General features: G+C 33.2%; 1 protein-coding gene across 7 annotated transcripts in view; it reads right to left on the reverse strand.

Moving 5' to 3' along the window:
* Nucleotides 1-18,264, reverse strand: part of LOC106104261 (microtubule-associated protein Jupiter) — a 90,443-nt gene that overhangs the window by 15,813 nt on the left and 56,366 nt on the right. The window contains exon 2 of one of the 7 annotated variants that reach the window (XM_013284261.1): nucleotides 10,572-10,619. The exons of the other annotated variants lie outside the window; for them this stretch is intronic. Coding sequence (XP_013139715.1) covers nucleotides 10,572-10,600 — 29 coding nt within the window. The 5' untranslated portion in view covers nucleotides 10,601-10,619. The remainder of the gene's footprint in view (nucleotides 1-10,571; nucleotides 10,620-18,264) is intronic. 7 annotated transcript variants of the gene reach the window in all.

The following is an 18,264-nucleotide window of genomic DNA, read 5'->3' on the forward strand; positions in this document are numbered from 1 at the left end:
ATTTTATTGTTGTTTTGGAATACCTAATTGAAGGACTGGAAAATGGCAATACACAAAAGGTTACCTAGAAAAATAATTTACTTAACAAGACATTTTGATATCCTAATACACAGTAAAATTAAAACTGTTGACAGGAATGCAACTAGCGTTAACCTATTGTTGTTTTTGCGAGGAAACAAGAGAGCAATTCGTAGTAGTGGTACAAAAGAAGCTGTATAAGAAACGGTATATCACCGGACGCGCTCTAGATGTTCGGTGGCAAAAACGTTGGGGCGTTGCGGCGGACAAAAAAGCGAAAGCTCGACTGTGCGCTAATTGCGATCTGTTATAGTGGCTGCTCATGACTCTGGAACAATGACATTTTAAATTCAAGACTATTCTTTTTTTTTCTTTTATTATGAACGGCAAGTTCTAAAGACATAAATAAACTTATAGTTTATTAGACGTAATATTTTCGCTATTATATATCAAACATTTTCCTTTTCATTGCGCTAGGAATAGCACTATAATCGAGGTTACGTTTTTCCGATCACGTGGATTCGAGTCTCACTATTCAACTAGCACTCCTTTTTATTTAAGAGAGGAATTGCGTTACGCATTCCAGGTGCCTTGGGGAAAGACACACAGGGTATGTGGCACTCTCTCCACATTCCTGGTATGTGGGACTCTCTCCACATTCCAGGCCAAAAGGGAAGGAACGTGGAGCTTACCCACTAAACCCCCTCTGGTTCCCTCGACTTCGCCATTCATCGGGGCATGCACATATTTAACTAGCACTCCTAGCACAACACCAGAGCTTAGCGGGAATGGTACAAGAAATATTATTAAATTAACATGAAATCTGGTAGCATTGTAATTCAATATGAGGGAAAAGTTTTAATTTAAATCGATGGCAGTGTTTTCGTATACTACAAACAATCAAATCTTTTTAGTTCAATAGATAAAAAGTTGTCCAGGATAATCCATACCAGAACGAATCAAGCGGAAGTGTCGAATACAATCGCCACTGACTATAGACACTCCCGTTTTGTAATGGGAAAGTTGTTATAGTCGATTATTAGAGCGCTTTCACAGTGTCGAATTAGCGGCGCGGTTTGTTTGATAAGATCTACTTACAAATAACAAGGACGTGCCGAGCTGGGCAGCCTTACGGACTATCGGCACGTATTCGATTTATTACTTGGTTAAATTATTAGGAAGCAATAATCATTCAAATAGCGTTGTGAAACTGTAATTTTAATACCGCCGCACACTGAGTTATTTTAGTAATTTAAAAAACCCTTTAGTATCGATTTAGTGTGTCAAATCTTCTTTATAACGTTTTTACATTGTTTTAAGGAAATTTTATTTTCGAATGTAGAAAGGGACAACAGATTTTAAAACGTTTTATTTTAAAATATCCCTCGGGTTGTATAACAAGTAGAAAATGTTCTTGTTCTATAATTTATTTGTTTTCCTTCCATTTAACTACCTCATTACTTTGATAACGCTGTAATTATCGAGTGCTATAACTGAATCTAATAATCCGTACACTCGAGTGCAATAATACATATCAGTATAGAAGGGAATATCATCTTGTAACTACATTATATTTGTAATTATCGACTATACTTACTCTGCATTGAAGACATCGTATAACTGCGATATTTTCTCAGATAAATGCAAGTAAGCAGTTTATTATCCGGATGCTTTTACTAATAATGGACTGGGTGGGGTTCATAATACCGGCAACAATAATAATAAATTGCAACTTTATTGATCTCTATACGATTTAATATATTTAGTTAAATCCAATAAATGTACAGTCACCTGCACAGATGCACTTACGTAAAAGTTCCGAAGTTACTATCTATTCATTCTTATACTTACGACCATAAAAAATAAACATTTCTAATGCGAAAATGCCTTCACAATGCGATACACGTAGTGGCATTTGTTGATAGATGCTTGCTCGCACTCCATAAATGTGTCGCGCGTGCTTTGAAATGTCCAATTAAGCCCTTTGCGGCCAAGGTGTTGCCTCACGTATTTACTTAGAAAAACCAACACTCCAACCTATACAACCGCTTTAATTCATTGTATTCCTTGTGCTTTCGCATGAATTGATTAATAGAAAAAGCGTAGAAGAATTCAACATTTGCAGTATTGCAAGATACAAACATTTTATTACATTTTCATTAACTGAAGATACACAAAAAAGACATAGGTTCAGAAAAAGATTCTATTTAACACTGTTGTAAATTGTCCTATTTTAAAAAGTCGCCACGCTTCGAATTTTCCAGTCTTTCAACGCGTCTGTCGCATCTGTTTTTGGTATGATGAAATTAACTTTGATATGAATGAAGCTCGCTTTGATGTCTTTGATGTTAAGCCACCACGACACTGCTGTGTGTCAACGTCAGAGTAGCTTTGGAAACATGTAGATTATTCTGGAACATTCTAGATAGCGGCCTTGATGAATTAACAGAGATCTAGTCTATCTCATCTGACGTGAGATTGATCGATGTAGTACTTAGGTAGCAGTTACTTTGTAATTAACCTAACTTTACTTCGTTATATTTTCACTTGGAAGACAACATAGAAAAAAAAAATACGAAGAAAGTTGACAATGTTTAATTTTCAATGAACGGTTTACAATAAACAATAGGCTACTGTTTTAAAACGCCGCAGAAAGTTAGAATTAAGAGCTTTACAACACTCACTAAAGGTATAAAAGCGCTTGAAAAGCATTTTGAATATTGAAAACGCTTTAAGCGAAACTTCACCAAAGTTGTAATCAATAAGCTTCTGGAGCAAAGGAGTACAACTCAAGCAAAACTTGAGGGAAGTTAGAAACAAGTTTGATATTCCAATAATATATTCATGTTTGCTGCTTCTAAAACATTGTAAGTTTACTACCAGTTTAATTAATATTTACAGAATATGAGGGCTATAATAAGATAATTTAAAATACAAACAAATTGTAAATAATTATATATTAATATATATTAATATTAATATGGGTATTACAACGACTTTCTTAACCGTAGGTTTCCTCCATTGAATTACATTTATACTGTGGTACCTAAAACATTTCAAGAAAGCCTCTACTTATCGTTTAAAAAACAGCCAATTTCGCTAGTAATAAACAGAAATGAAGGTTTTATTTATATGTAACATTACAATTACTTTTATTTCAGTCCTTCAATTTTAGTACATTAATTATGGAAATATTATCAAGGACTTAACCTCCTATGGGTTAGTCAAATTATTTCTATATTCACGAAACATGAATGTTTTCGTGTGCGAACATAAATTGCTCCATCTCACGTGACTTGGGCTTTTCGTGTTTTTTCGAACATTTTTCGATGAGTACGGGGATTACCGGACCAGGCACGGGTAAACTCGCAACGTTGTTTCGTCGATAACAGAGATATCGTCCGCAGTTATTCATAAACGAGTATCGACAGTAAAGCCTTTGATTACTTCCGCAGTCGAGTTGTTATTGAGATATACTGAATATTACACGATAAAAAAGATAGCTTTAATACTATCTTGTTTGACTTAATTAAATCAAATTAAATTTCAGGGCTGACAAAACATTGTAAGTTATTGGAAGCGTACCAACTAATCGACCACGACTTTTGATCTACATTTTTTTAACATTACATAAAACTTTCAAAAACCAATTATCATGGTTTAATATTTGTGCAACTTTAAAATATAACACAGTTACGGCGACTGTCTGTGAAATCGGTGACATAACTACAATCTCTCCATTTGTTTTAAAATCAGGGTTACCATAAATCACTTTTCATCTGGTACTCTAACTCGCAAAATAATTTTACAAGGGATAAAATATTTTAAGAATAGCCCACATGTTGTACACATGTGTTTCTAGTCACACGTGACACGAACGACCAAAGGACTTATATAAAAACGATATTATTCACTTCTTTACCGCATTCTTCTCATCTTTAACGTTACGATGATGTAGTTAGCGTTTTCAAAATACAATAGTTATAGTTATATATTAAAATCATGAAGATTTAATAACAAGTTGATTTCGATTCAAAACTTGTTCTGTTATTCCGGCTGTTCTTAATTCCTCACTGCCATCTGTGGTACAACTATTTCAGTACGGTACCCTCGCGTCTAGTTCGTGTCTATTTGTAAACGTGTTGACGACCCCACTGTACCTATGAGACTTTCGTCCATGTAACACAAGAACTAATGAACCACTGATGCGCAATAAAGTCAAGGAAGTTGAGATATTGCATTTGTTTTTTTTAATGACTTCTTACTAATGATTACGTAGTTATACAGTCTTTTATTTGTTGCCAGTGTCAGTAAGTATATTCCCAGTTTAACACAACATACCAACACATTAATTAAAAAAGAAAACATTCAAATACAAAGCATTCCATTAAACCAGACGAAGACTACAATATTTCATTCATATTCTGATTTCTTTTAACCTTTACGTATAATATTAATCATTAAAGCATCCATTCATATTAAAATGCCACTCAATATTAGCCTCAACACGTTATTAGCAACTTCTGACAAGACTATTTATTCTTCGCATTTCACTCTCACCACATTTTTGCAAATCATCCAACAAACTTGACTGTCATCTGCAACAAGAGTATTTGAAATGGCTGGAGACAGAAAACGATTCAATCCATTCACCGCCATCAATGACATTTGATTAGGTCAGACAAGATATCTTTTTGTTTTTAGATTAGTACGAAGTTATCTATATATGTTTCGTTTAGCTGAAATTGAATCGCAAGGATGCCAAATATACCTTTCAGAACTTTTCTACTGTTATGGAAAAATGGATTCAACGTAACTTTCATCTCGTCTACGTTATCTAAAATTATTTGTGGCATAATACATTCTGTATTACCTTAATAGTAATATTTGACCTCCTTTGTAGAATTACAATACTAATAATACAAGTTAGAGCTTATCATTTTGCTTACTTTGTATAGCAGACTTCATTTGCATTTATCTCACTATTTACGTTGTACTTCCGTTATTATTATGGCAGAAGATAAAAAGTCATTCCAATAGAGTTTCCAACTTGAAAGGCCAAGAAAAGCTACCAGCGAGTAGTTAGCAACAAAGTTACGACAATTCGGACACGATACTTTTATTTGCTTCAAACAAAAATGGAAAAAATGTAATACAAGTGATCCAAATGCGTAACGGAGTAGAAAAAATTTAAAGGCGTTACAAGAAAAAAAAAATCATTTATTTCGTCCGCTTTTGCGATGAAAATGAAACACGTAAACCTATCTGGTTTCTAAGCAAATCTCAGTTAGTTTGCAATCAAATAAAACAAACTCTCAATGTAATAAGAAACAACAATTTACATTTAAAACGAGCAACAACAAAATTGTAGACAAGTAAAATGAGCATTACGAGGTGTATAAAGTAATGTCACTCAAACAGCATCACTGAGCGAGGCGCGAACTTTTTAATCTGTAGTCATGACACTTCACGAGGCACTGCTGACGTGACAGTTCGCAGTATAGCGCGGAGCAAGTCTCGTGAGAATTGCCTTCGCTTTATGAATATGGCGCATCACGCTCGCCTTACTAAATAACGGACCATAAATCAGTTAAACATTATTTCATCACGATGCTATGGAATATAGTAACTCCCAAGGGAATTTAATATTAACAATTATTCAATCTATATAGTCATTATATCTCAATCACAATACAGTAACAACATATACATTCATTTATAAAATTTGGTTAAGTATTTCAAAAACCCATTTTACCATTTATATTTGAAACACGCGAATAGATAAAGAATTATAACATTTTATTATGTAACAAATCTTTAGAATAGAATTAACTCGTAGCCTTGTTGAAGTTTGTAGAGGCGAGGTGCGCTAAATTATCTGAGAGCTTACTATCGATTGTGCACAACCGCATCGGATGGCGACGATAAGGCATTGAATGCCAACACAAGCACAGAAAGCAACGCCTTTCCCCCATAAATCTTTTAATTTTCTAGAAGAGATCGTTTGTCGTGCGGTTCGCGTCGATACGCCGCGTTCCTAGATAAGCGTTTAATTAAGTTTTCGTAATTTATATCTTTATTAGGAGCCCTCGTTAATGGGCCAACGTGATAGCCAGCGTGATTGCCAATAGGCTTAGGGAACGACCGATCACGAACCTTACTGTGACGTCATGATCGAGCTCCCCTTTAGCACAAAGCAATAAACATCAGCAATGAAATGCAACAACATTGATATTAATAACAATTCAATCATAATTTTAAGTATATTGAGAAGCAATTATATTGCGAACTAACTTTCGCCCGCAACTCCGTCTGCGTGGAATTGAAAAAACAAAAGTAAGCAGATCTTCCAGACTGTTCTACATCTATGCCAAATTTCATCGAGAGCAGTTTAAACGTTTAGGCTACAAACTCCAACAAACATCCATCCATCGATCCATTTAAACTTTCGCATTTATAATATTAGTATGAAGTATGATAAACTTTCAAGGATCGATTAGACCTCTTTCGATTGCAAGTGAAGAAAGTTATAAATATTTTCATAATGGACATAATACGAAAAATTTGATTTCAGTGCTCTTATTAAAAAAAATATTAAAAATTCATTACACTTCAATGAAAGTCACTTTTACTATAATATTTCAGTTTAATAAAAGCTAGATCGACATATAATTGCGCGATATTGGTCTATAAAGATTCGCAACGACGAGGCTCGGACGTGCAGTAATCACCGGAAGTCATCAAATTAAGTGGGCGATCATGGTAATTGGCGCGATCAAAGACTACGCTGGAGATTAAATCTATTCATTAATGTCAGGAGTTACGAGGCGCCTGCGCCTGCGCAACTCTCCTCGCTATTGAACATGCAACTAGGAAATTAACTATCACTATGGTATAATAGGCCTTACTGTGGAAGCCAGGGAACGCTTATACAGTACTGCCACAGACTGATTATGATAATCTAACAATGTAGAAAAATTAGAAATTGCCTATCAAAGAGAATAAGAATAAGAATATCTTTATTACAAACTAAAGATAGGTAATTACATCAATCAGTGTTACCTTGTCGACTTAACTAGGATTCCTGTTTTTACGAAACCAACTTCCCTTACAAAGCGATTCATTTTAAGTAAAAAACAATAAAATCGACCAATTAAGAAACTATAAAATCAAAGTAAAGTATAACCCTTATATGACTCATGATCTTTGCTTTATTTCTACTAAACACGCGAGAATAGACCTGATACATTTTTAATGTAAAACCTAAAACAAAGTAAACCATTTTAACATGTGACGTTCCAATAACACGAACCCATTCTGGAAACCGACTATTTACAAAACATATCAAAACCGCGACAGGAAATTAAAAGGAAAACGGTTTCAGCATATTTGAAAAGGTGGACGTTGACAGCCGCCATTTCGGATCTTCGAATGAGGGCAAGCTATAATTGTATCGGTATTCAAGTAGCCGCTTTTAGTTGAAGCATTTACTACAATCGAGAGAGAGGTCAATGACATGAGACAAACAATCGATACATCTGAATCTCCGAGTAATTAATTTCAATGAGAATTAACCATTAATCTTAGCTATTAAATCCCTCTATCTAGATAGCATATACCGCAGAAGTAGTAATTGATGGTTAATACTATAAATACAATATTCAATACTAGCTTTCGCCCGCGACTTCGTCCGCGTGGAATTAAAAAAAATAAACTGAGTAGCCTATTTGTTCTTCCAGACTATCCTCTACGTCAAATTTTATCGAGGCCCGTTCTGCCGTTTAGACTAGAAACTCCAACAAACTTCCATCCATCCATTTAAACTTTCGCATTTATAATATTAGTAAGAAGTAAGATTATTTATGACTATGTATATCGTGTAAAAGAGGATATGTGTAAGAAACAAGTAAATTCAGATATGCCTCCATAGCCAAAAGTACAGGTTTTGAGATTAATTTCTTTTAAAGCTGCTAGATTTACAGCTGAGCTAGGATATGGTTCACAGCTTTATTCGAAGCCATGACTTCAAGACGGTTTTCCATATCTTAACTATAAAGTTAGTGTATTGACAACATACAGATATCCATATCATACCAATTAAATTGTTTAAAATGAAACGCAGAATCTAATTACACAGAAGCACTAAAGTACGGGTGGTCAATTTGATACACTACTTAGATCTCGAAACTAATTACAATCTAGGGTTTCCTTTGCTAGTTGTATTTAAGCAATGAGAAAGAGTAGAAATAAATATATTTTGTGCTCGACAATAAATAGGAACAAATCTTATTAATTTAATAACTTAAGATATACCAGTACAATTTTTTTAGTGTTAGCATAAAATAATTTTTGGGGTTTCAGAAACACAAATACACTTAAATCTGTTTACACTAAATATTCCATTGTTATTGTAAACCGATAGGTCATTGACATCATAGAACAACAGATAGAGTCTGTTGTTCTTTGCTGCCTAAACAATTACGAAACTTTCAACTATTTACTTAAATGAATGAAGCCCTCTGTTCCTTTATCTATTATTATTTAAATAAGTTGCTTTGGACTACTATGTGAAATACTCTATATCACTACACAAATCATGTCTAACTATATCATAATTCAAGAATTTAAACATCGAACCTACGAATTAAATGCATAAAATTTGATCATATCAAAAAGCAATTAAGAGTCATAAATTCAAAAGGCTTCAATAAACAAAGGCATCCACGCCTGACCCGGATTCCCCACCCACTGAACTAATAAATGACCGATAGAACATCCCGTTATTTCGTGTAAAGGATGCAATTCATACGTGACCCGAGTCCTCAATAAAAGCGGCAATTAATATTGGTTACGTGATCCTATTGTCATGCGTTGACTTGTTATTCCCTAAAGGGGTCCTTATATAACGGTACGAAAGTGCATCTATTCAGAACGCAAATATACCATTGACATGTCGTGTCTATCATTTGCTTACTGCATACATGAAGAAGAAGAACATACATGAAAGAGGAAGTCCTTTCAAGAGAGATTTTAAAAGCCTATTTTAATCAGTAATTATGAATTATAATGCTGAAATATTTTCTGGTCCAATAGTTGTTAACTTCAAACATATACATTATTCTTTACTATAGAATGAAAAGATATAAATTTAGGTTTTTAATCACGCACTTAAAGTTTACAGGCAGTGTAAACCCACGGTTATTTCACGACAAACGACTTCGATATCAAGTCGATAATCAAGATCGAAGTTACGACTGCGTCCATCATACACGGCGTATCATTTTACTTGCCGACTGTACAATTACGTACTTTCACGGTGCCCGTTCTGCGTGACAATTTACAACACATATGCTATGTACAGATAAATATATGTTTATTTGTTTAACCTCTTTCACCATTTATTGCAAAGAAATTAAGTGATTATTTTTAATATTGTTTGTTAACTGCGTATTTACAAGTTTATGATTGCTTTGAGGGCAGATTGGAAGACATAAAATTTGCGTGTTATTTTATTATTAAATCTTTTGTCGGGTAAAGATGTTTTTTATTTACAAATTTTTCTATAAAAATACACAGCAGTAAACGCTTAAAACAGAATGGAAAAGCTAAATATCTTTCGAGTACATAATTAAAAATTCCCTTTCAATTCAACACTTCACTAAGTGACTTCGTGCAAGTCATTGCAGATTCACAACAACATCGTTAGTGAAACATTTCTCGAACCATACAAAGTTTGAATGAATAAAAGAAACATATCAGCTGGTGCTAGCAAGCCCGCTTGCCATGCGCACAGCATGCAATCAATCAGAGCTGGGTGGAAGGAATCGCCTACTGATGTTGCAGTTCGCAATTTGCAACAAAGGACGTGGAATACATTACTTTAAAGAAACTTCAGGGAGGCCAATAGGTTTTAAGAAATTGCAGTTAGTATCTAACGCTGAATTATCTTACTATATCCTTAAAGACATATTGAGTAACTGAGTCTGGCAAGTTTTTTCTTAACGAAAATAATACGAACTGTATATTTTTTTCGTCTGTCATAAATTTGTAGTCTATGGTCAAGCAAAAATGATGAATAGAGTGTAATTTCAATTTCTAGAAATGTCATATCGAAACAAAAAGAAAGTGAAACTTGATTTAACAAATTCACACGCCTATTTATTTAACACATACGAGTGTCACTGACTACGGAATCGAACTCACATACTGGAACGAATGTATAATATATTATGGTATCACATTACCCGTCTATCATGGAGACAAGCGACTTCTTATGTCCAAGTCATTCGCTATGCGTATTGGCGTTTCGATATTAACTTGTCGCTTAGTTACGCTTGATTTATAGACACAAGCGCCTTCAGGTCATAGAAAGTGGTAATTATGCTTATATTTCCTTATATTAACAAAGTAAACAGTCATTTCACCTTCATCATCACATCACTTTAGACGCTTTCCTAGGGCAGTCTACATATTTATTTAAAAAAAAAAACTATTTTACTGGCAATAAACTACACAGTGTCACAAATTCTACTTTATAACCGTTTATGCCTTACTTTTGCAATATCCGCCACGGTGGATCCATTACTCGAATATTTGCTTACCTGAAAGAGAAAATACAATTTCGTTATTAAAATATTCATAGGCTAATAACTTTGGTTCAAAATATTAGTGAAAATTTAAGGCTAAAGGTCAGCTCTGTCCCTTGAGAAATGTCGTTTGGGCGAATTTGAATTTGTTTGCATTATTTAAGCAAATCTTGCTTTCAAAAGTTGTCACATACAAATTTGGTATAAACCATGTGTTCCTTTTTTTTAATATACAACCAGTATTCCCTGTTTATAAAATTAATTGGTCAAAGATAATTAATTCACTTTGCAATATTTCTGTACAACGTATCAGATAAATAAAAGTTACAATCACGCTATGAAATCATTTATCTCAAATATTTCAACTTTTTTGTTAAGCGAAAGTGAACAACAAATAATTGATATTCATTAAATGGCCTGGAATTCAAATTAATTATAATTGATTGGGCACATTGATCGTGGGATCTTTTTTACCTTAGTACATTCTTTGAAAAAAAACGCATTACTTTCTTATCGAATTCTTTCAAGTCATTTAGATATTAATGGACAAATTTGTTTCATTAATATGCAGTAACTAAACTAAATATTTTATAATTAGGTTATAAGAAACAAGAGCCCTTTTCTTGATTAATCAACAAATCGCTGAAATGGAACATTTTATATCTGTTAGGTAAAAACAAACAATGATATTCAGACATCGTATTGAGGTTGATCCATTCAAATCCATTCGAATTTCGGTATGTTTGAAGACAATAGCGATCGTTATAACCATGAACAATGAGCGGAAGAGGTATGTTCTTTTATTGATTTATATCTGTATTGCCCCGAAGATACTTTGCAATGGTATCTCTTCCATTGAGATGAATATCATAGTTTAAATGATGGACATCTGTCTAGACCCACCCATCAATGTCGAAATGTGTTACCTATGTTTTGATTTCTTTTATCATAGTTCATTGTTATGCTAATAAGACACAAGTATGAATGACCTATCGAATTTATCATAATAACGAAGATATTAAGGTAATATCAATTTTATTATCTAAAGCAATAGGTCTAATTGGTGTAAAGAATCGTTTTCCTTCAACTTGTTTCAGTCAATATGAAAGTTAACTAAGTATTTCAAATTCTTAAGGTTTATAGAGAATGTTAAGCGGATTTAACTTTTTTTATACCTTTCAAATGCATACAATTTAACTCGTGTAAATAATATCAATAAGCTCAGTGAAAGCTGTACCAAATTAATAAAGTTATAGAATTTAATTTCTTATCTTGCTAACTACGACTTTGTCACATTGTGGCATTGTTACCTTTTTACCGTCACTTTTACTATGTAGTAAACAAAGTAAACGTTATGCGTAAAATTGTTTTATCATCAGTTCTAATATTATCATTTGAATAGTAAAAAACTTTAATAAGCACTGTTATCAATACGTGATTTAATTTCACGGCGTACAGGAGTATAGTCGGGTATTTTGAGATGTTTCTTAAATTGGCTATTACGTAAACTAAACGACAAGTGAGCGATGCGATGGGGAATCAATCTTGCCATGACGATGCACATCTATCGCAGGCAATTTGCTTGCGAGTACTTTCACGTAGACGTTTGGTCGATTGTCCCAATTCACTTTACAATAATTGAAACATGATCATTACACAATCGGTAAATTATTTCATTTTATCTCTTTCTATTTTATAATAGAAAATAGTCGGACGTGAGTGCAATTTACTTTCCTAATTCAGATTCAAAATGTACAACCACGAGATTCTTGTGAATAGATTATTAGTATTCACAGAAAATAAAGCACTAGTAAATATTGACACACATAAATCTATAAATAAAGTGTATAAAAGAAAATTTCAAATCCGTAGTATAACTTTAAACTATCTGTACCCTAAAGAATATGGTAACTACTAAAAAAACCGCCTTTGCACTTATTAAATACAACAATTATTACGACACGCGAAACAAAGCGCGCACACCGCAGCAACAAAATCAACAAAAATCGCCCATTGAAACACACAAGTCATATTATAGGAACTAAAACCACGCCTTATATAAGACCTAAAATGAGAACAATGCCTTTTGATTTTTAAATGGGCTCATTCAACCTAGACAATGAACACCATGTGCGCTGTACACTGTACGATACCCTCGTAATTTCACCCTTTGCTTAGATAATTTTGTCATACGTTATGGTTATGTATTAAACAGTGTACATACGCAGCCAAACAAACATCAGAAAAATACCTTTTAAAGCATAATTTCTATTAATCTTAATATTGACATTATTGGAATATATTAAGTTATTTTAACTAACGCTTCAAAACAGATTTCAGTATCTAGTTAGTTAAAAAGCAAAGCAAATAATGCAATCTAAATTCCTAACTATATTAAATATGTACATCCCAAACCCAATTAAAACCTTTAAACCTACGTTAGGCTTCATAAAGGATATTATATCCCAGATTACAAACATATCCCGTCAAAGGAAATTACGCTACGGGTTGAAAATTACATAAAGGCTATTCACATGTACACTGAAAGCAGAGCGAAGGCGTTGCTATTCATATTCGTCTTTCAATAGCGCCTTCAATGTACTCGACAATATTAAACGAGATAAGGCTGCTGACAACCCACTACGGTTATAATCTTATTTGTTGCTCTATATTTTCTTGTTAGCACTACAAGCAGAAATATTAAGTAACATTAATGTCATCGTAGCTCAATTTAATAATCCTATGTTTCATGGATTCTTTAGATATAAATATAGGCATTTTATTTATTGTAATTTACAATATAAAGACAAATATCTTTCTACTTGTATTACGCATCACGTAAACTTACTAATGCGAAATGATTGCCAGCTTGTCTGCTTTAAAAAATATAATTTGCAAAATAAATTAACTTTCAAACACTATATTATATCACGTTTTCAATAGTACATTGCAAGGATCCGAGGCTACAATTAGGGTCAAACAACCACAACATTATGTCCAATGAACTCGAGGTATTTCTATGAACCGCAGCCTTGGCACCGACACTTACTGTCTGTGGTAGGGGAAAGGACTGAAAAGATAATTTTTTTATTATTTTCACATTGAAACTATCGTAATTATAGCCCTCGAGTGATCACTTAGCAAGCGCCAACAGCCGGTTTGTAGTACGGACGACCGATCTTGTCGAATCCTTCCATTCGACTATTGTCGTAAACCATATCTTCATCTTAGAACAAACTTAGTCTAATATTTAAAGAAGATCATAAAACTGTTGGTAAGATTACAAAATGCCAATCATGAAGTAGTCCTTATCTATTGAAAATACATGCTTATTCTTTTTAATTCATTTCATTTGAAAGGATGAAAGTTACGACGAGGCCTTTACTATATTAAAATTAATTTCACAATCTATTGAAGCGTGGGAACTAATTTAATGGCCACTGTACACCGTTAGTTACTTATACTTTCTCTAATGGGAATCATTATCACCATTCATCAACCCATCGTATCTTAGGAATGAAACTTACCATTCCCTTTATCGTTTTAACATTATTAACCAAGCTCAGAGTCTTTAACGTTTACTTAATCCATCCCATTGTGACCATGTATCCTGAGTAAATAATTAACAAAATTTTTAAAAAATCTTTCCCATTTATGTTCAAACTCGGCCAATTAAAAAAAACACTGTAAAAATGTTCCGCTTTTCTAAGCACACAATATAAACGCATAATTAAATCGTACGAGACACAAACATGCAACGAGAAGATAAAGAGAAAACGATCACTATCTACACTGTATACTCTATTGCAAAAATAATTGGCGAGTTGCAGAATATTTAATAAAATAAGACCTAGATTTGAAAAAAAAACACACACATACACAACATAAATTACGTATGGATTTCAAACATTTAAAAGTAACTCAAAACAGCAATCGACAATAACATTTTCAACACCTATCGTTGATTCCAAAAAAAATAAAATATTAACAAAATATTTTAAAACCATATTAGTAAAGTTCCAAAAATGAAGAATACGATGCAGTACGTACTCTACAAATACCCGTGAAACCCCTATAAAATGGAATGCAGTATACAAATATGCGGGTAATAAATATATGCAGGTACAAAATGTGTAGAAAACATCTCGTGTTACACTGGATCGAATTGCGTGATATTAGCGATAACGCGACGCAACGCACACATCACGATGTTTGCCATATCGACATATCTCTACAAATATTTGAACAAACTTTACGCTTTACTAGGAATTTGCACTGTCCGATATATTGAAGCACGCACTGACTAATACATATTGATTTCTTCTTCACTTAAGTGTTTTTATTTTAAACTTTACAATAAAGTAATTATTAACGTTTGAACTGTATAAATGACTTTCAACTTAAATTATTAAAAATAGTTGTTTATTACTATACAAGATTGTGTAACCCCCAATAATAAATAATTACGCTTTAAAAATACTATTCATATAATAAAGTGACGCTCTAAATTTTTTTTAAACATGAAATATAACGTAATAGAATATTATCACATCGTATCTACATACCTGTTATTCTAAAAGACATCATCAAATTTGTAACACTTAGCGCAACAATAAATCACAGAATATAAACATTGAGTCATCACACTTCAGTGTTTTATAACTCGCTCTAACAACAAATATCTCCTTAGAATCCAAACAAGCAAGCGACGAACGAGCCAAATCAGTAGCCACCTCACGATAGGTACCATCGTTACAAATAACTAACATGTCAAGGCCCGTCGCAACATTCGTACGAAATTACAAACAATACTTTAATTACGGAAGTTTTACAATACGTTGCTCGACAACGATTAAACAATTGCAGGACAAACAAGCTTTGTTTTGGTAAACGTTCCAGCTAATTTTAAACGACGTCGTTCAAACTGAATAACAGTTAGTAATTATCATAAATATTCATTCGTTTGACGGCATAAGTACTAGATTGATTTGCGTTTTTATTAAGATCGCAATTAAGAGTGCCAGCTTATTGCCGCCTTAGACTTTCTGTTTTAAACAAAACGACTAATTCAATTAGTCCATGTTAGGTGACCAGTAGTAATAGTATCAAACACCTTACAGGTACTGCATATTGTAGATAATTAATGCAATGCCACTAATCGCTTATTAAATCATTACGTTAAAGATAAATTAATTAAGGCAGAAACCTATTAGTGACGCAAAATATTTTTTAAAATACAACTACCAGGTCAATAGTCGACCTAATTTCGTAAATCGTTATCAAAAGCGCGATAAAAATAAAATGTAAGTTTGCAAATATTATTTACTCAAGGTAGATATTTTACTATCAGTATCAGAATATAATTTTCAATATACGAGCTTTAGGTATAATAGATTGCAATTTTATAAATGATGCAACATAAAAAATTCTTCGATAACCATTACATTTCGCTTAACTAATGCTTAAAAATAAATTTACCTAAATCATAAATTTTTCCATGACTCAAACTATCACCATTACATCAAATTTAATTTAGGCAACGTCAACACTAGACTATATTCGAATAAAATTCTTTAATAGCTAGGGAAAGTGATCGTGTATATATAAACTGAGATCTAACGGATGTAGAATCGTGAGCGCATGCCGCGTCTAAATTTACAGGTGTGCTCGACTCGAGAACTCGAGAACGATGATCTGCGAGATAGCCCCGGCTCGATTACAAAGCGAGCGGCCAAACTATCTGTCACGTACATCGAGCACAGTTAGATTGATGCGTTCGACTCAACGTAAACATGTCCAAATGAGATGTTATTATGATTTTTTTCTCGACGTCTGCGTAACACGGTGTGAAATGAACGTAACGTTTCGTAGTCGTTTTTGCGGGTGTTGTCGTTTTTGCAGCGATAAATTTCTAGAGAGCGTAATCTAAGAATGTTTTAGTTTAGTTTCTTTTAATTGATCGTGGTCAAACGCTAGCTTAACAATAATTAAAATAAAAAAAAATCGATTGTAGCTGGATTTAAAGTTGAAAAATAAAACGAATTCAAAGTCCTATAAAGACCTGTCTTCTAACCATCGCTGGTATAAAGATTCTGAACACAATATTTATACAAGAGATAATCTATAGGCAAGTAAACAAGGCACCTACACACGTATTTATTTGCGTAAACTACCATTCTATATCAAAGACCACAGGCGACGGATGAGTTAGTACATCTGACTGCATAGGGATGTGGGCTTGTGCAATCGTGCGCAGTAAATCAGAACCTACCACTTGCCCACCGTTCTCTGCTTGATATTTAACACCTCGATATCTTTATTGAGCAATAAATCAGTGGGAAAGCATTTGTTGCACAATAAATATATTTATGTACAAATTTATCACCCAGAAGGATACCAGCTGCTCAAGGCCTTTTTACAACAAAAGGATGAAACTCGGTTTTGAAATTAAAGCGTATTTATGATTTCAACATTTTAAATCTATTTCTTTAAAATGTACTACCTACAAGCGCCAATAGCCTAATGGTGAGTGGTACGGATTTCCGATCACATGGCCAAGGGTTCTAACCTCGCTATTCGTCTATTGCCGTAAACCATATCATAGCACAAGCCTAAAGCTTAGTTGGAATGGTAAAATAAATATCAGCATATTAACAGTAAACCCTTAATAAATAAAAAAAACACAATTAACTATAATAGATGCTTCGAATTAAATAAATAACTAGTTGCTCTACAACTATTTGAAAAGAATCGAGTCAGTGGGCATTAACACATTCCATCGTCAGCAGTTGAAGCATTACAAATACAATGTACTAATGTAAGCCGTCACTACGCAGACGATGTAATCTTACAATTAATGGTTCACTAATAATATACTTGGTTTTCTTAAGTTACATATTTTGGACATTCATACAATACAATCATAAAAACAGTGATTATTACTATCTACTATCTATACTAGTTTTCCATAAAATGGAAAAAAATTATAGTAAGATAACAATTTTAACGCCAATTAAAGCACCCCAAAAATTTTACTCCAAAGTTAATCATTTTTACTGCTTCAAGAAACCTTACTTACTAATATCCATAGATAACATCCACATTAAGCTACTTTTGACTCAAAACAATCAGGTATCAGGTTTATAGTGTAATCCTTTACACAAATAAACTAAATATAAAGCATGCGTCAGTCTGTTACATGAAACATTACGGTCTTTGTTTACACGCGACGGGTAAATCTATGTGTGCGCTACGCTATTAAGCGTCGGGAAACGGCGATCCTAAATGTTAAAATAGAATTAACAACCTTCCTCGAGCTCACGGCAGAGTTCAACGAACTGAGAACTATACAATTCGGGCATGACAGGACGCATCATGAGGAAACATTTCGATATGTAGGACATGAAAACTAATTAATTTCTTTAGGCAAAATGTTTGTTTAATCCAATTTAAATAAATCTGTATTTTTTAAATATACTTTACACATATATTTCAACGTCAAAACAGAACACTACTAGAAAATGTCAAAACAATACTAAAACAAACATCAACATTAAATTAAAAACGTTAAGGGGCAGTACTACCAAATTCTTGTAAATTGCCTGATAATAATCAAACAGATAAAATACGTGACGGAAATATAGGATTTTTTTGTTTCACA

Source organism: Papilio polytes, unplaced genomic scaffold (assembly GCF_000836215.1).
Source record: "Papilio polytes unplaced genomic scaffold, Ppol_1.0 DF823691.1, whole genome shotgun sequence".
Lineage (NCBI taxonomy): Eukaryota > Metazoa > Arthropoda > Insecta > Lepidoptera > Papilionidae > Papilio > Papilio polytes.